General features: G+C 37.7%; 2 protein-coding genes across 2 annotated transcripts; one reads left to right on the top strand and one right to left on the bottom strand.

Annotated features, from left to right (window-relative positions):
- Positions 1-3333: 3333 nt before the first annotated feature.
- LOC137948194 (uncharacterized) lies at positions 3334-5339 on the bottom strand. Its single transcript, XM_068794189.1, has 2 exons — positions 4393-5339; positions 3334-4089 (listed from the first exon to the last, which is right to left on the bottom strand). The coding sequence occupies exons 1-2, from the start codon at positions 4947-4949 to the stop codon at positions 3561-3563; spliced, it is 1086 nt and encodes a 361-aa protein (XP_068650290.1). The 5' UTR covers positions 4950-5339; the 3' UTR covers positions 3334-3560.
- Positions 5340-12716: 7377 nt separating this feature from the next.
- On the top strand, positions 12717-15398 carry LOC137947815 (rac-like GTP-binding protein RAC2). Its single transcript, XM_068793607.1, has 7 exons — positions 12717-12989; positions 13110-13197; positions 13599-13708; positions 13874-13937; positions 14442-14506; positions 14750-14815; positions 15008-15398. Exons 1-7 carry the CDS (start codon positions 12891-12893, stop codon positions 15104-15106), a joined length of 591 nt encoding a protein of 196 aa, XP_068649708.1. The 5' UTR covers positions 12717-12890; the 3' UTR covers positions 15107-15398.
- The last annotated feature ends 1181 nt before the right edge of the window (positions 15399-16579 follow it).

The raw sequence follows: 16579 nt of genomic DNA on the forward strand, positions 1-16579 counted from the left end.
CGAATAGGAGGTGGTTTCATAAAAGAGTTTCAGTAAAAAAATGTTTTAGTTATGTTAGCCTGTTATTATGTTCAGTTGTTCAATTGTTCTAGGACTTATCTTTTAGTGTTTAACTTTGGGTATAACTGGGATAAGAGTAGTTTAATTATAATTGAATTTTACTAGTTTCCTCTATTATAAATAGAGTTTCATTGTACTCAAATTAAATTAAGTCAATAAAGTTTTTTACTTTTCTAGAAATTCAACAGTTCCAAGAAGAACCCTTTCTCTCTTTTGTCGTTCAATCACTGATTGGTGATTAGTCGATCCTCATAATTTCTTAGGCTAGTTGCTCAGACCTTATGCATGCGTTGTTTGGTAGAACATGGTTTCTTGGAGGTTGAGTTACCAATTTTCTAAGGCTTTTTTCCAGCCAAAATTGCTCATTCAAATTTCATAATTAGATCTAAAATACTTTTAATCATAGAAATTAACTTCATGGGGATTTTTTAGCCAACAAAAAGCTTTACCATTTGAAATATTGATTTAGATTCTCTAAGACTAGTTGGTTGTGTATTAATTGATTAAAACACTTAGTATACAAAACTTGGTTTACACTAACAACAAATACTATTAAAAGTTAAGTATTTATAGGCAATACTTGATTAACTTACTAAACACTATTAATTTTATTTAATAGTAGATCAACTTCATAATTAGTACTTATGATAGAAATACTTACTAATATTAATTAGAAATAATAAAATTAATACTTATTAAAGAGTATTTAATAGATATAGTAATTCACAAATTTGTTGAAAATTACACAAGTTATGCCAACTAAAAAGCCCAAAGGGGATGAAGAAAAAAAATCATGAAAAAGGGATCGTGTTGGAATCCCCCATTTTAAAAGCTAATTGGAATGACAACATAAATTAAAGGACGGAAATTTTTTAAAAAACATATATAAAATAAAATTTTGAAATAAAATAGGAGACTAAATAAAAAATAAAAATATTAGAAAAATAAATAGTATGACAGAAAGAATATTAAATTAGTACATGCCTCAATTCTTTAGCTAGAATTTAGTGATTTAAATAGTTTGTTGCATCACAAAATTTTACATTTCTTATGTGATATTTATAAACTATAATAAGAAATATGTCGGATAATACTTAGGGTTCAAATAAAAAATAGAAGAGATACATAAGTTTTGTACTATGTTCTTTGGTTGAAGCAAAACATCAATCATTGAATCTATGCCGAGTGCCTTTGTAATCTCCTCGATATATACAACCAAAAAAATAATAAAAAATTTATCTCTCATTTAATTGTGAATTTTTATAATTTTTGATGATTTTTATAGAGCTTGTAAATATTATACTTATTTCATAAAATTAGATTTTTATAAAAATTAGCCCGAGAGGCTTAATTACAATGTTACCCATACAACATTTGAAGGCATTCAATTGACCAATTCAACTAATTTATACAGTTCTCTCATTCACAATCACAGACACTAGGCTTTCTAGCCTAGACCATCAAATGAAATTTTCAGGAACAAATTAGGTACTCTTCCCTAGACCTACAAAAGGATTTTCAACAACTAATTCTCAAACATAACAATTTTTCTTAGCAAGTAGAGTTGATGGACAATCATGATTACACAATATTTGGCTAATGCTTGCTAGGGTTACTTGCTTATATTTCAATAGGCTAGTTTTATACACACACAAATCAAATATACAACTAATTTTATATGTCCACTCTAAGTAAAAGTAGTTCGATAAGCCATTGATTTCATTTCAAAATTTAAGCCTTAAAACAAATAATGTATTGATTTTCAAATTGATGGACATACTTAAAGTGGCTCAATACAAATATTGATTTCTAAGCTCAAACCAGTAAGTAATTATCTCAACAATTTTTTAGATTTCAAAAATGATATTCCTAGTTCAAATTACCTTGACCAAGTGCAATCAATTGATTTCAAAGCACAAATACATAACTACTTGGACTTTAAACCCCAAACTGTCAAGATTATGCAAATGTCATTTCAAAGTAAGAATGCAATGAATCTGACAAGGATATTAGGATAATGCTAAGTAAAAAGTTCAAAGTTACACCCTAGAAATACTTAGATCTTTAGGAGATGACTTCTCAAATAACCAAATTCGAACTCCAAGTTCAATTTCAAAGTGTAAGGACCCTTGAAAGTGGTCATGGTTGCCTTAGGAATCGACTATATTGTCATTTGGGGCCAAAAAATTTAAATAAAAAAGTACTCAACATTTGATATCAAACGATTGAGCTCAAAATGGAACAATTTTTTCTTTTGCAAAACTCTATGAAAATTTTTTAGAACATACTTAAATTATTTTCTTGAACTGCTAACCACATAAATGGTTTACTTATAGATTTTGAAGACCTATCTTGGCCAAACTAAAGCTCTTTATCTTTAGCTCCAACTTTTTTGAACAAGTTGATTGAACACATGTAGATCATTTGAGCAATCTTCATACGACATCCCTTTGCTTTCTTCAATCGTCTGAATCATTGGCTAGATGACTTTTGATAGAGTCTCTTCTCTCTCCCGAGTGTTTGGCTTCTTTGGACCAGCTATTCAAATGTTTGGTCGAATCATTTTAGTTATTTTTCTCTCTCATAATCATTCGATTGATGTTTGTCTAGTTGAACGATCTCCTTGGTAGTGCACAACCTTCTTCTTTTCCCTTTTAGACTTCTTTGGGTTGGCCATTCAATCATCAAGGAGAGCTTTCTCTCATGTTTGTTCAAATGGTGGTTAGCTTCACATCGTTTTGGATTGGATTGTTGTTACACTGCTTCTTGTACTAAGTGTCATTTTGACTGTTTGAATGTTAGCGTGGACTATAGAATCTTGAGGGCTCCTGCATTTTCTGGAACTGAATCGCTAGAAATGTTTCTACTTGATTGTTCAAACAAAGTGTTTCTATCTTGGATTGCCTTTCAGTCTTTTTCTACAAACTGTTTGAATGCTTCCAAGCCCATCAAACAATTATACTACCAATTTTCTTATTGGGGTTTTTCATGTTGTTCAAAATTATTTAAAACTTCCAATTAGTTACTTAAATATTTGTGATAATCAAATTAATTTAATAAGGATCTTGATATTAACAAAGGTTAATTGATATGATAAATGAAGCACTTTATGCTCTATACAACTTGTGGATAAACTTTCTTGGCTAACATGCAAATTGCCAACATTGAATAATTCTTAGATCCAAGGATGAGCTCAAAGCAAGGAATCACATTTGATAAATCCATATGATAATGATGCATCATTGTGATATCATTTATTTATTGGAGAACGATTTTTATCATTAATCTGATGTATTACAAAAATTAATATTTGGAATATGCACCTGTAGCAATATGGCCAATTTGCTGCTGCTGGTTTTACTAAAATCAATTATGGACATGCCAAGTTTCAATTATGTTTAGGTGCTATTGGTTGGCTTCAGAAGCGCACTTTGCCATCACTTTGACACCTGAGTTAACATCATTCTTCACATCGTCTCCTCTTCTTCTTCCCCCCCTCTTCATTCTCTCTTCTTGTTCATGCTTTTCACCAATTGCCCCATCTGAAACCTCCAGTATAAGAAATAAATCATCCCAAACCCTATCAATACAAACGCCCAAACAGCTTCCCCGTGACTCTCCTTCTCCCACTCGATCTCTTCAATGCTGAATTCCTCCCTCCCCGCCTTTCCCTGTAGGACTTCACCCAAGTGCCCGTACAAGGCATAAACCCTGTCCCCTCTCACCGCAATAGCCGTCGAAAACTTGTCGACATCGAGAGCAAGCTCGTCATACACCACCGCTTCCGCCCATGCATTGTCGCTCTTCAGTAACCATGCCGTGTGCCGGGAAACAACGACCACCGCTCCATCTCTTCTGATCGCGATTCCGTCCGCTCCAATTAGGTCTTTCGAGATGAGAACGAGCCTCGCTGTCCCGTCGCTGGAGTCGACTTTGTAGACCTTTCCGGTGTTCGATTGCACCGCGAGCAGGTACCCGTTGCGGGCGTACACGATTCCGTTGAGACTACAGTTTGGGGCTAAGTCCTCGCTGCAATTCGAGTACAATTTTGGGAGCAATTTTAGATACTCCACCAACCATGACTGATCGAAGACCCAAGTTCTTATGACCGATACCGATAGCCAGTCGCTAGAAGTAGTACAACTCGTCTAGAAATATGAATGAGTTGTTCAACTCAGCTCGTTCTAGAAATATGAATGAGTTGTTCAACTCAGCTCGTTCTCAGTTCCGATTCTTTCACTATGAGGAATGGGAGAATCGGAACCAGATTGAACCAAATTATATGAAAAAACTGTACAGCAAGAACTTTTAAAATGATAAATAATTACGTACCGGGAGGTATGTCCGAAGAACACGGGACAAGCGGAGAAGATGGAGGGATTTCCGTCGGGGTCGACCTTCCATATGAAGTTTCCAGCAGAGTTGGTGACAAAGGCGTTCCCCAAAGGATCCACCGCGACATCGTTAGCAACCGGACGGTCGGAAACGTCATCGGGCAGACGAGCAAGGAATAGACGACGGCGGGTCCGAAGATCGTAAGCGACGAGGGCGTCGAATGAGGGGAAAGGATCAGTAGCGTGGATAACAGCAAGGAGGCGGCCACGGGGGGGATCCACGGCGATTCCGCCGACCGAAACGTCCGGGGGTAGCTGAGGGTCATTAATTAGGGTTTCGACGACCCCAGCGTCGGAGACGGAGTGGAGGGAACCGAGGCGGTAGCTGCCGACGACGAAGTGCTGAGCAGCGGGGTCCCACTTGAAGCTTTCCGGGTAGAGATTGAGCGATCGGAAGGTTATCACGTGGCGATCTCTGGCAGATGTTGAGTCCGCCAGCAGGAGGGAGAGGAAAATGAACAGGCATGATGCGGCGTATGAGACGAGCGGAGACATGACTGATTGGCGTTCCAAAGAGCTGACAAGTACGCAAATTTCTCCCGTTTCACCTCTCCGTGGCCTATTTCTCTCTCCCCGTCTCACGGACCGCAGATTCCTGAGACACCTTGCGTCCGTTAAACCTTACCGAGCCCTACACCGGTACAGCGAAGATGCTGAGAGTTGCAGGGAGGAGACTCTCTTCTCTGTCATGGCGATTAACTCCGACGGCCTCTGCCGTTGTCTCGAGGAACATCCTCAACGGCGACTACGCGTCTGATCATTCCTCCTCTGCGCGCGGCATCTTCGACAGATCGTCTTTCCGCGACCCGATCAGAGGTTAGGATTTTATGGGCTTATCTATTTGCATTTATAAATTAGGGTTTTTGGCTTCTCAATTTCCGGTGATGATTTTGGAGGAAGAGTGCAGTGTCTTGTTTATTTTCCCCATTTATTTCGGCGATTAAACTTTTTGTTTCTTGTTGTTTATATTGAGATGTTCGGTTGATAAATTTGCAATTGATTTCTTTGCGACTTGTATCTGAAGAGCTTCTCATATGATTTTATTTTTTATTCTATTTATTTTATTATTGGCGGAATAGATAAGAGGGCATGCGGGTACTATTTATTTGAAAACGAAACTAATTACAGGAAGAAAAAGAGGAGAATTGATTTTAGCTCACAGAGAAAAAATAAAGAAACTCATTTGGTAAAAACTGGAGGCAAAAAAGATTATGGAATTGATTATTCTTTACCCTTTCCCTGAAACTCTATTTATAGATTTATGAAACTACAATATTATAACAATACCCTTGAACTTAGGGTTTAAGGTTTATGGTTTTAACCTTATAACTTTAATATAATTATATCAATGCCATCTCTATGAGATTACCCTCTGTCCTACCATCAATGTATGTGGGCCTATGGGTCTTCTCTTTGATATATGGACCTTGAGCCCGTCTTCTATTTCTCATAGATCTATGGATTTTCATTGGTCTTATAGGCTTGTGCCCATCTTCTAATACACTTTGATATGTGAATCTTCCTTGGTCGTGTGGGCTTGGGCCCTGTCTTCCAACACTACCCTTCGAGCTGGAGATGAGAGAATAACATGAACTCCCAGCTTGCTGCAAATGATGTATAAATTTTTTTTTTTTTTTTGTATAATATGCCTTCATCTTCCAACACTCCCCCTCACGCTGGTGCTCTCGTTCATGAGGCCCAACTGGTATAATATCAGTGAGAGTAAATCACTCCTAGCCGCTAAGACATTGCTCTGAAGTGTCCACCTCCACCACCGTATCCCGCCACAGGACAACGACTTTCAAGTGGTAGAGTAATATATGATATTAATGGGAGGAAATAATATAAATATAACAATAAGTTTCTCCGTCATGGACTTCCAACCACAAAAATGTAATATTTTTTACGAGGATGAAGTTCCTCCGTCAAGGACTTCTAACAACAAAAATTTTGATATTTTTTACGAGGATGAAGTTCCTCCATCATGGACTCCCAACCACAAATAAATTTGATGTTTTTGATGGGGTTGATAATAAATATAACAATAAGTTCTTTCGTCATGGACTCTCAACCAAAAAAATATTTGATATTTTTTACGGGGTTTGACAATAAATATAAAAGTTCCTCCACCATGGACTCCCAACCAAAAAAAAATTGATATTTTGACAGGGTTGACAATAAATAATGGTATGAGGCTACCTCTTCCTCAATAATAATGTCTCATCAAAAGAGACACAATAGCAGCAACTTAAATGGGTTTGGCTTAAGCCCACTTAATACGACCCAAAATAATCTTTGTAATATAACCCATGAAATAATTTAATGTACATATCTAGACCAATTAATATGTTGACCAAGGAATAATCTGTCAATTCTTCAAAAAATAATAATCCAACGAGAAAAAAAATTTATAGAATAGCGCCGAGATCTTGGGCACACATCCTGACGTAAAAATTAAGTGGCCTCGGTCAAGTTGACCAGACCGAGTTGATCTGGGTTGACTCTGTAAACTGGTACAGTCGGTCGGCTGGGAACTCGGTTTGCTGGTCCGAGTTACCTCGGGCGCGCTGTACAGGCCCTGATTATTTCATGTTTCTTAACTTAGAAACATGAAATATTTCTACAACGCTTTTCTTCCCGACTTCCGAACATAACGGAAAGAGAGAGTTATTGGGCAAATAAAACTGCCTGCTACGCCATGTATGTTTTAGAAACAAATGCAATTTTAAATAAAAATGGTCAAAACTCTTTTTGATTACTGAATTTCCAGAAACAGAGTGATGTCTACCTGCATTGTCCCAGAGACCCTGAATTTCCAGAAACAGAGTGATGTCTACCTGCAGTGTCCCAGAGACCCAGATTTATACTCTGCACATCAACCGTCACATTAGCCCTAAAGTTATCAAACACGGTTGGAACATAGTCCTGTCAAAACCCCTCAAGCAGAAAGAAAAATTAAATTCGTTGGATTCCTCCATTATGACGTGACAGAGATGTATAAGCAAAACAGAGGAGAAACAGAGATAAACACAAACTGCATACAGTTGGGAAAGTGTTGCTCGTGTAAGAAATGAGAAGACAAAGTTTTCCCAACGGCTCCATCTCCCACCGTCATGTAAGCACCTAACCAATACAACTTTGGGGATACTTGGCCCCAGAGTGGCCGGGATGCATGGATACTGGGCCCCCGAGTACGCAATGTACTGGCAATTAACGGAGACAAGCGACGTTTACAGCTTCGGGGTTGTGATACTTGAGACCATACGCAGGAGGAGGGCCAATCCAAGTCTTAACACAGACCACAAACACTAACACGTCACACACTTGATGAATTTCGAAGTGCTCATCTCATCGTCCCCTTGAAAGCCCAGAAACAGAGCAAGTAAAGCGGGATTCCTGAAGGGAACACAGAACAAGGAAAGTGTACAGAGAGTCGGAGCAATTTCTGTGAAGTTGCAGAGAAAGAGAGAGACCAGAGGAGCTTGCAACTCATTTAATCCGGGGTGGCTTAAAGCGAGCTTTTTAAAGAAGAAGGCTTTAAGGAGGACATTCTTACTTGTTAGGCTGTCAGTGGGAAAGTGACTTTGAGTAAAGGAGAGAGAGATCAAGTGATTGGAATGATAGTCTTGTCTAATTCATTAGCTTTCTCGATAATTAAATTGCAAAAGAAGAGGCATTAGTCAATTTGAAGATGAAAGATTTTTCCCTTTCTAAAGGAATCTTGTCCACCATGAAACATAAACTTTTGGGATTGTCTTTTATTTTAAAATTACTTTTCCATTTTTCCAGTGTAAACGAAAGACAGAATTAAGCATCTTTCACAACATACAGAGAAGTAATTAACAAGATCCTGAGTCCCTGACCCTTCAATGAGTGGACCATCATCAAATCCATTCGTTTCAATAAACAAATACAGATTGCATAAAATTATCAAGTGAACCATTTAATTTACTTTTTCATCTGACTATGGTTAACTGGAGACAAGCTCCACAAGACTTCTACTTAATGCCCCAGTTTCAGGTTTTAGATGCTGCTTCATTTTAATTCCTTTTTATCTGGTCAATCTGGTGGTGAGGGTACACGACCGAGCTTAACGGATAGGATCCATGATCCATTCAACTAAGCTTTCTGGGTCTCAAAATTCCCATTCCAGTCATCTCTGAGTTTGGTGAAAGAGAACAGCTGAAGGAATTAAATGATGGAAGGGAAGACAACCCTGCAAATAAATGCTAGTGCATGTAAAACTTTAAATGGGAATGACCCTTTTGCATTTTGTTACCAGCTTCCTTGCTGCCTTAAATCTATAAATACAGGTAGAACTCCTGACTGATTCTTCCACCGAAGGCATGGATTCCTTCCTTCCCATAAAAACTACTGCAATTTATCTTTTCTGGGTACAGTTAATTCAGGGACCCATATGATTTACATGAATAGAAACCTGCAACACGCTTTCAAATTGGAGACAGCCGGCGTTGAACACGAATAGGTCCTCGCATTATTTCCTTTCTTCCAGGCAATCCATCATAATTAATTTAATTTTCATAAGAAAAACTCGAAAATTTAAGACTAAGATGTAAAAAACATTTCTAAAACACCACTTTATAGCAAAAATTCCCAAAAGTATTTTGATGATCACGTGGGGCTGTCCACTAATAGTTGTAAAGCTAGAGAATTTATTTGTCAATCGTGTAAAACTCAGTGTTACTACTGAAGAATGATTAAGGGTGAGAATATGAAAAAGCACACCCTAAGATTGCAAGCCATCTTTATAATTAGAACCCCACAGTTTCTATTCTTCTAAATCTTATCCAACTTACTACGAGTAGCGGCATCAATTTTTGGTTGGAAAATTGTTGTTGGTTGCCACTTACCATATACGATAACACGCATGAGCGGATGCGGTGGTGTATGACGAGCTTGCTCTCAATGTCGACAAGTTTTCGACGGCTGTTGCGGTGAGAGGGGACAAGGTTTATGCCTTGTACGGGCACTTGGGTGAAGTCCTACAGGGAAAGGCGGGGAGGGAGGAGTTCAGCATTGAAGAGATGGAGTGGGAGAAGGAGAGTCAAGGGGAAACTGTTTGGGCGTTTGTATTGATAGGATTTGGGATGATTTATTTCTTATACTGGAGGTTTCAGATGTGGCAATTGGTGAAAAGCATGAACAAGAAGAGAGAATGAAGAGGGGGGAAGAAGAAGAGGAGACTATGTGAAGAATGATGTTAACTCCGGTGTCAAAGTGATGGCAAAGTGAGCTTCTGAAGCCTTGAGAATAACAGTCAGGTTGGAGTTCCATGGGAGCTTCGTAGAACTTTTAATGCTCTCTGTCCAACTTTTAATCTCACAGCATTTCGTTTCTATGATCCATTTTTCTTGCTCGTTTTATTTACTATTTAAAATTTGTTAAACAATGTCAAAGTCTAGTGATGGTTTGATGCACGGAAATTATCAAAAATCGGTCCAAAGTTTTTTACTAAATTTGTGAGTTGTTCATCAGCGCTCATTTACACTTGAGAACTTACATTGTTATTTTTGAATTTGGAAATAGGTGGTTGGTTCATGCCGTCCGAGTCCGACTCCCCCTAATCTATGGTATCAATTCCTTATCCATTCACACCAACTCGGACTCCCAGACTCAAAATACTTACTTGATTCAAGTTAACCCAGATGTTTTTTTATGAATCTCTACCCAAAGTTTCTCATCTCTGTCTCGGAACCGCCCAATTGTAAATCAATGGTCCTAACTAGAAACACCATGTGCCGCAGAGTGGTTGCACGTCAACCCATGTGAAAAAACACTTCATCTGGTTCTCAGGCAGTCCTTAACAATTTAACTCTTGTATCTGCAACTAGGGGTGTCACCAAATCAATCTTGCTCGCAAACCGTTCGAGTTCAGCTCGAGAAATCAAACTTTTGTTTACACCAGAGATGGTTTTTTCTTTTTATCAAGGGTCTGTATCCAAGAGATGTGTTTTGTGACTTTCTGTTTCTTTCAAGCTGTTCTTTCCTGGATGATCATTTGTTTCTCTGTTTGTTCAAATTTTTAGCTGCCTCTGGTTTTTATATTTGTAATATGTTTCATGACAGGGAGGGTAAAGATGAAGAACTATTGGCAGGTAATTTAGTTTAGTCCTTATCTTTCTGTATTGGATCTTTCTTCCTGGATGACAACATGCTTTTCCATTCTAGCCATGTGCGGATTGTCTGGGCGTTTTACCTTCTGTCCATTTTTTGAACTAATTTATGTACAAGGGTGAAACGTTTTCCCATGTGCCAGTTGTGAGAAAAGATGTGCTGAAATAGTATTTAGATTGGCAACATTAGCGAGAGAAAACCAACTTAAGTGGAGATTTCTAGAATATAAACAAAAGGCTTCTCCTTTTCAGAGTTATGACAAGACTATTCTTAAATTTCTTTTTTTCTTTTCATTGTCTATATCTGAAGTACATATCCGTTTCTGTTTCCGGAAATAAGTATTTTGTCTATTTTACTCACTTGACATTAGTTTGCATGTTTAAGCAATTGTAATATTTTTCAGGGAGGAGTCTGTTTGGCTTTTGCTGATGAGGTTTTGTGCTGGCTATATGGAACAGTTAAAGAGAGTTGGGTCTCAATCCTTATCCCATTGTTCTTCTTTTCTCTTTTTTGGATGTGTTTGGTTAAAGTTGTCACAATTCCGCCTTCTAACCGATTGGAGCTACTTCAAGCCTCATCTTGCCCAGACGTTATTACAAATCACGTGGAGCAGTTATTCAAATGAGCAATAACAAACAAAATGCATGTATACTGTATGTAAAAACCCTACAAATGCAGCGTTGGTCATCCCACTTGTTGCAGGACGCATGTAGCACAGCCTCAAATTTTGTGGACTGTACAATCTCATTTATTACAAGGCACCTCAAGTTGCTCTTGTTCGAACAACTTTTCTGATTTGTACAAGTTTGTACGATTAAAAAGTAAAATGGGTAGATGAGAGAGGAGAATCTTTCAGCATGAGTTGGATAAGATTTAGAAGAATAGAAACTGTGGGGTTCTAATTATAAAGATGGCTTGCAATCTTAGGGTGTGCTTTTTCATATTCTCACCCTTAATCATTCTTCAGTAGTAACACTGAGTTTTACATGATTGACAAATAAATTCTCTAGCTTTACAACTATTAGTGGACCGCCCCACGTGATCATCGAAATACTTTCGGGAGTTTTTGCTATAAAGTAGTGTTTTATAAATGTTTTTTACGTCTTAGTCTTAAATTTTCGAGTTTTTCTTATGAAAAACAAATTAATTATGACGGATTGCCTGGAAGAAAGGGAATAATGCCAGGACCTATTCGTGTTCAACGCCGGCAGTCTCCAATTTGAAAGCTTGTTGCAGGTTTCTATTCATGTAAATCATATGGGTCCCTGAATTAACTGTACCCAGAAAAGATAAATTGCAGTAGTTTTTATGGGAAGGAAGGAATCCATGCCTTCGGTGGAAGAATCAGTCCGGAGTTCTATCTGTATTTATAGATTTAAGGCAGCAAGGAAGCTGGTAACAAAATGCAAAAGGGTCATTCCCATTTAAAGTTTTACATGCACTAGCATTTATTAGCAGGGTTGTCTTCCCTTCCATCATTTAATTCCTTCAGCTGTTCTCTTTCACCAAACTCAGAGATGACTTAGAATGGGAATTTTGAGACCCAGAAAGCTTAATTGGATGGATCATGGATCCTATCCGTCAAGCTCGGTCGTGTACCCTCACCACCAGATTGACCAGATAAAAAGGAATTAAAATGAAGCAGCATCTAAAACCTGAAACTGGGGCATTAAGTAGAACGTAGTCAGATGAAAAAGTAAATTAAATGGTTCACTTGATAATTTTATGCAATCTGTATTTGTTTATCGAAAAGAATGGATTTGATGATGGTCCACTCATGGAAGGGTCAGGGACTCAGGATCTTGTTAATTACTTCTCTGTATGTTGTGAAAGATGCTTAATTCTGTCTTTCGTTTACACTGGAAAAATGGAAAAGTAATTTTAAAATAAAAGACAATCCCAAAGGTTTATGTTTCATGGTGGACAAGATTCCTTTAGAAAGGGAAAAATCTTTCATCTTCAAATTGACTAATGCCTCTTCTTTTGCAATTTAATTATCGAGAAAGCTAATGAATTAGACAAGACTATCATTCCAATCACTTGATCTCTCTCTCCTTTACTCAAAGTCACTTTCCCACTGACAGCCTAACAAGTAAGAATGTCCTCCTTAAAGCCTTCTTCTTTAAAAAGCTCGCTTTAAGCCACCCCGGATTAAATGAGTTGCTAGCTCCTCCGGTCTCTCTCTTTCTCTGCAACTTCACAGAAACTGCTCCGACTCTCTGTACACTTTCCTTGTTCTGTGTTCCATTCAGAAATCCGGCTTTACTTGCTCTGTTTCTGGGCTTTCAAGGGGACGATGAGATGAGCACTTCGAAATTCATCAAGTGTGTGACGGTGGGAGATGGAGCTGTTGGGAAGACTTGTCTTCTCATTTCTTACACGAGCAACACTTTCCCAACTGTATGCACGTTTGTTTATCTCTGTTTCTCCTCTGTTTTGCTTATACATCTCTGTCATCCACGTCGAAATGATGGATTCCAACGAATTTGATTTTTCTTTCTGCCTGAGGGGTTTTGACAGGACTATGTTCCAACCGTGTTTGATAACTTCAGTGCTAATGTGACGGTTGATGGGCAGAGTATAAATCTGGGTCTCTGGGACACTGCAGGTAGACATCACTCTGTTTCTGGAAATTCAGTAATCAAAAGGAGTTTTGCCCATTTTCATTTAAAATTGCATTTGTTTCTAAAACATACATGCCGTAGCCAAGGCAGTTTTAGTTGCAGATTTTAGAGGGAGTGTAGCATTTTTCATCAGCTTCTTCAAATAAATGAGAAGTAATTCTCTTTATAAATTGGAGTTTCTGAAAGAGCCTCCTTTCAGGTTTTGAATTTAGTCTTTTTTTTTTTCTGGTTTCATTTGCGGCATATATATTCTACTTTGGCTTCGCCTAAAATCTCAGCATTTGAAATGATTAAATTCAGAAGATTGATTTTAATACATATTCCAGTGAAGTTGCTGTAAAAATTTCAGTTTTTGTCTGTTCAATGAGGTTAAGAATCTATGTAGGTCAAGAAGATTACAACCGGCTCAGGCCCCTCAGTTACAGAGGCGCTGATGTCTTTCTCCTTGCTTTCTCTCTCATTAGTAGGCCTAGCTTTGAGAACATATCCAAGAAGGTAGGTCTTCTTTAATTCCTGAAAATTCATTTCTCTGGTGCACATCCAGCATTTGTTGTTCGAAATTATGGTAAGAAAAACACTGCGATGATGTTGGATGCTTAAAGTACCCTATTCTAATATTTCTTTCATCTTTTTGGCATTTGCCTTTGGTTTGGAGAGAAGTGGGTACCAGAGCTGAGACATTATGCCCCATCAGTGCCCATTGTGCTTGTGGGCACCAAACTAGGTGCTGTTTTACTCTCTTCCCTGCACTTCATTATTTTCATCAAATACTAGCCGAAACTTTCTTGTTTTCATCCTTTTCTTTTGAACTTCTTAGACCTTCTTAAGTTTTTTCACCACTTCTTCTTCACATATAAACCTGAAATAATTCCTCCTGGAGTCTGGATACTTGAAAACCATTCTTCTTGAGATGGCTAACAGCCATGAAAGGTTCATAAAGACTCTCTTTTAGTGATGTGAAAAATGGGATCCACCAATTTGCCAAATCAAAATGACAAAAATAGTTCTTTGTAGGTCCTGTGACTGCATTTAAGGGAATGGTACATTTCTCATTTTCAGTCCTGAAAGCTGTTAAAGTTTCTCTTTTTCTTTTGGTCTGAAAGTAGTACAACTAATTGATCCATTTTGACCAAATCTATTCCCTGATCCTTCATCCATCATGTGGGTCAAGGATAGTAATTTTCTGTCAGGTTTCTATCTTTAATGGCCGAATTCTTTATGCTGGCAGATTTAAGGGAAGACAAACAGTTCTTCCTGGATCATCCTGGAGCATGTACTATTTCTACAACACAGGTACAATGAATAGAAGTCCTCAATGACTTCTGTCATGGAAATTTTAATGTGGACTGCTGTTATACATTTTCCAATAAAAATGCCTTGGCATGATGTTGCTGCATATTTGCAGTATTCTACAACCAGAGTTCAACCAAAATAGTTATTCTGAAGAGTGTGGTTAACACAGTTTATATTGGCTAGAGATCAGTCTCTTTTCTGATGTGAGAGCTTCTAATATCATCTGCCATTTTCCTGTTCCAGGGGGAAGAGCTGAAGAAACAAATAGGAGCAGTGGCTTACATTGAGTGTAGCTCCAAGACTCAGCAGGTATCCTGCATTTTCTTGAACAAAATATTTAGAGAAATAAGTTCAAAAAGCATAAAAGAAGTCTGGTCTTGAGAATTCTTGATGATCATCTAAAAAAACTCTTTTTTTTTTTTCTTTAGAATTTAAGCATTTATGTGCAAGAATAACTGAATGTTTGCACAAGATATTTAAAAGTAAAATCTTTAAATGCAGAATGTGAAGCCGGTCTTTGATGCTGCAATCAAAGTGGTTCTTCAGCCACCCAAGCCCAAAAAAACAAGAAAGAGACACAGGATTTGTAACATTCTTTGACCAAATCTTCATGGGTCTGGATATTGGATATTTGTTTTGAGGATGGTGACTAATTCCTAAAAGTTTGTTTCAGTCTTTTCCCTGTCCGCTTGTGTATTTTTATTTTTTTTCCTTTTCTAGGATGGAAATGGGCGATTGTGCTGTTGCTTTTCTTCAGAGATGTAAAAGAAAGATCTCTGTATGCGTTTATGGTATACCCAGCTTTAACTCTGTAGCAGAAACACCACACTGATTGTTGAAAGCGGAAATGGACAGTGCAAGAATGATTTGTGCCTGTAATTTTTTGTTACAATCAACCACGATCTAATTCACAATTGTCAATATTGGAGAAGGCCCACCTCTGTCCCTTTTGGTACTGAGGCAGTCACTAACTATTCGGGAAAGATTACCTGATTTAGATGCAGACGGTATTTCGAGCAAATTGGGTTATTCTACCGTCTTTGGATCGACTTTAGAATTTGGTCCCTTCCCAATCCTGATCTTAACCGGGAGTGAGAATTTAGATTTCAAAGTGAAGATGAAATGTGCTCCAGGTTTTTACAATACATCATGCTCTCCAAGCTAGCCATGACAAATGAATTTTACCAGTATGAGAAGAGGAGAGGCTTGATGCTCTACCCCATGCCTTGAGGTTTATATTTATAGTTGTGGGAGGATGTTTATAACGACTACATTGTCTTCAGAGCTACAAGTTTTATAAAAGAAAAAACATAAGTGGATATACATCATCTTACATAATTACACCCTAATGTCAACCTTATGAAAGTTATCTTATTTACCTCTTTTGCCACCCCCTAGACATACATGAGAAGTTCCTCTTTTTTACCAGTCATATCAACCTACACATGGGTGCCTTCTAACTCTCCCCCTAAAATTAGTGGTTAGAAGACATCATATATCCCCAACTTGGTGGTCATGGTGGAGAAAACTTTCAACCTAATTGATTTTGTGAGTATATTCGCAAGTTGGTTGTGAGATGAGACATGTTTGAGACTTATAATTCCTAGTTGCAACTTCACTTTGACAAAGTGACAGAACTTTGATGTGCTTAGTTTTTTCATTGAAGACTGGTTTGGAAGCAATGTAGATTGTAGCTTGATTATCACAGTGGAGCCATCAGACCATTTTTGTTAAATCTCATTTCTGTTAGGAGGGATTTAATTCATAGAAGTTCTCTTATCACATGTACCATAACTCAATATTCTGTCTCGGCATTGGATCTTGCTACTACATTTTGTTTTTTACTTTTCCATGTTACAAGATTAACTAGGGTACACTACCTTGAGGAAGATTTTGTGTCATCCAGAGATCTTGCCCAATCTACATCAACAAAACTTTTAATGTTGAGATGACCCTGGTACTTGTATAAAAGCCACCTAATGTTTGTGCATTTATTGGCTGACAACACCAACCGTAAATGAGATATCTAGTCTAGTCACTATAAGATAAATCAGTCTTCAAATCAGCCTTTTG

The sequence above is a fragment of the Aristolochia californica genome, unplaced genomic scaffold (genome assembly GCF_029961685.1).
Source record: "Aristolochia californica isolate CCGP_79_NKW_82.1479 unplaced genomic scaffold, dmAriCali1.0.hap1 SCAF_13, whole genome shotgun sequence".
In the NCBI taxonomy this organism is placed as follows: domain Eukaryota; kingdom Viridiplantae; phylum Streptophyta; class Magnoliopsida; order Piperales; family Aristolochiaceae; genus Aristolochia; species Aristolochia californica.

What these genes read in the sequence shown, in the direction of transcription:
- LOC137948194 (XM_068794189.1), bottom strand. Translation starts at nt 4,949, where the DNA reads ATGTCTCCGCTCGTCTCATACGCCGCATCATGCCTGTTCATTTTCCTC. An exon ending in TTCTTCGGACATACCTCCCG is followed by an intron (nt 4,090 to 4,392) that starts GTACGTAATTAT and finishes CTCGAATTGCAG; the next exon opens with CGAGGACTTAGCCCCAAACT.
- LOC137947815 (XM_068793607.1), top strand. Translation starts at nt 12,891, where the DNA reads ATGAGCACTTCGAAATTCATCAAGTGTGTGACGGTGGGAGATGGAGCT. An exon ending in CGAGCAACACTTTCCCAACT is followed by an intron (nt 12,990 to 13,109) that starts GTATGCACGTTT and finishes GGGTTTTGACAG; the next exon opens with GACTATGTTCCAACCGTGTT. An exon ending in GCTTGTGGGCACCAAACTAG is followed by an intron (nt 13,938 to 14,441) that starts GTGCTGTTTTAC and finishes TTATGCTGGCAG; the next exon opens with ATTTAAGGGAAGACAAACAG.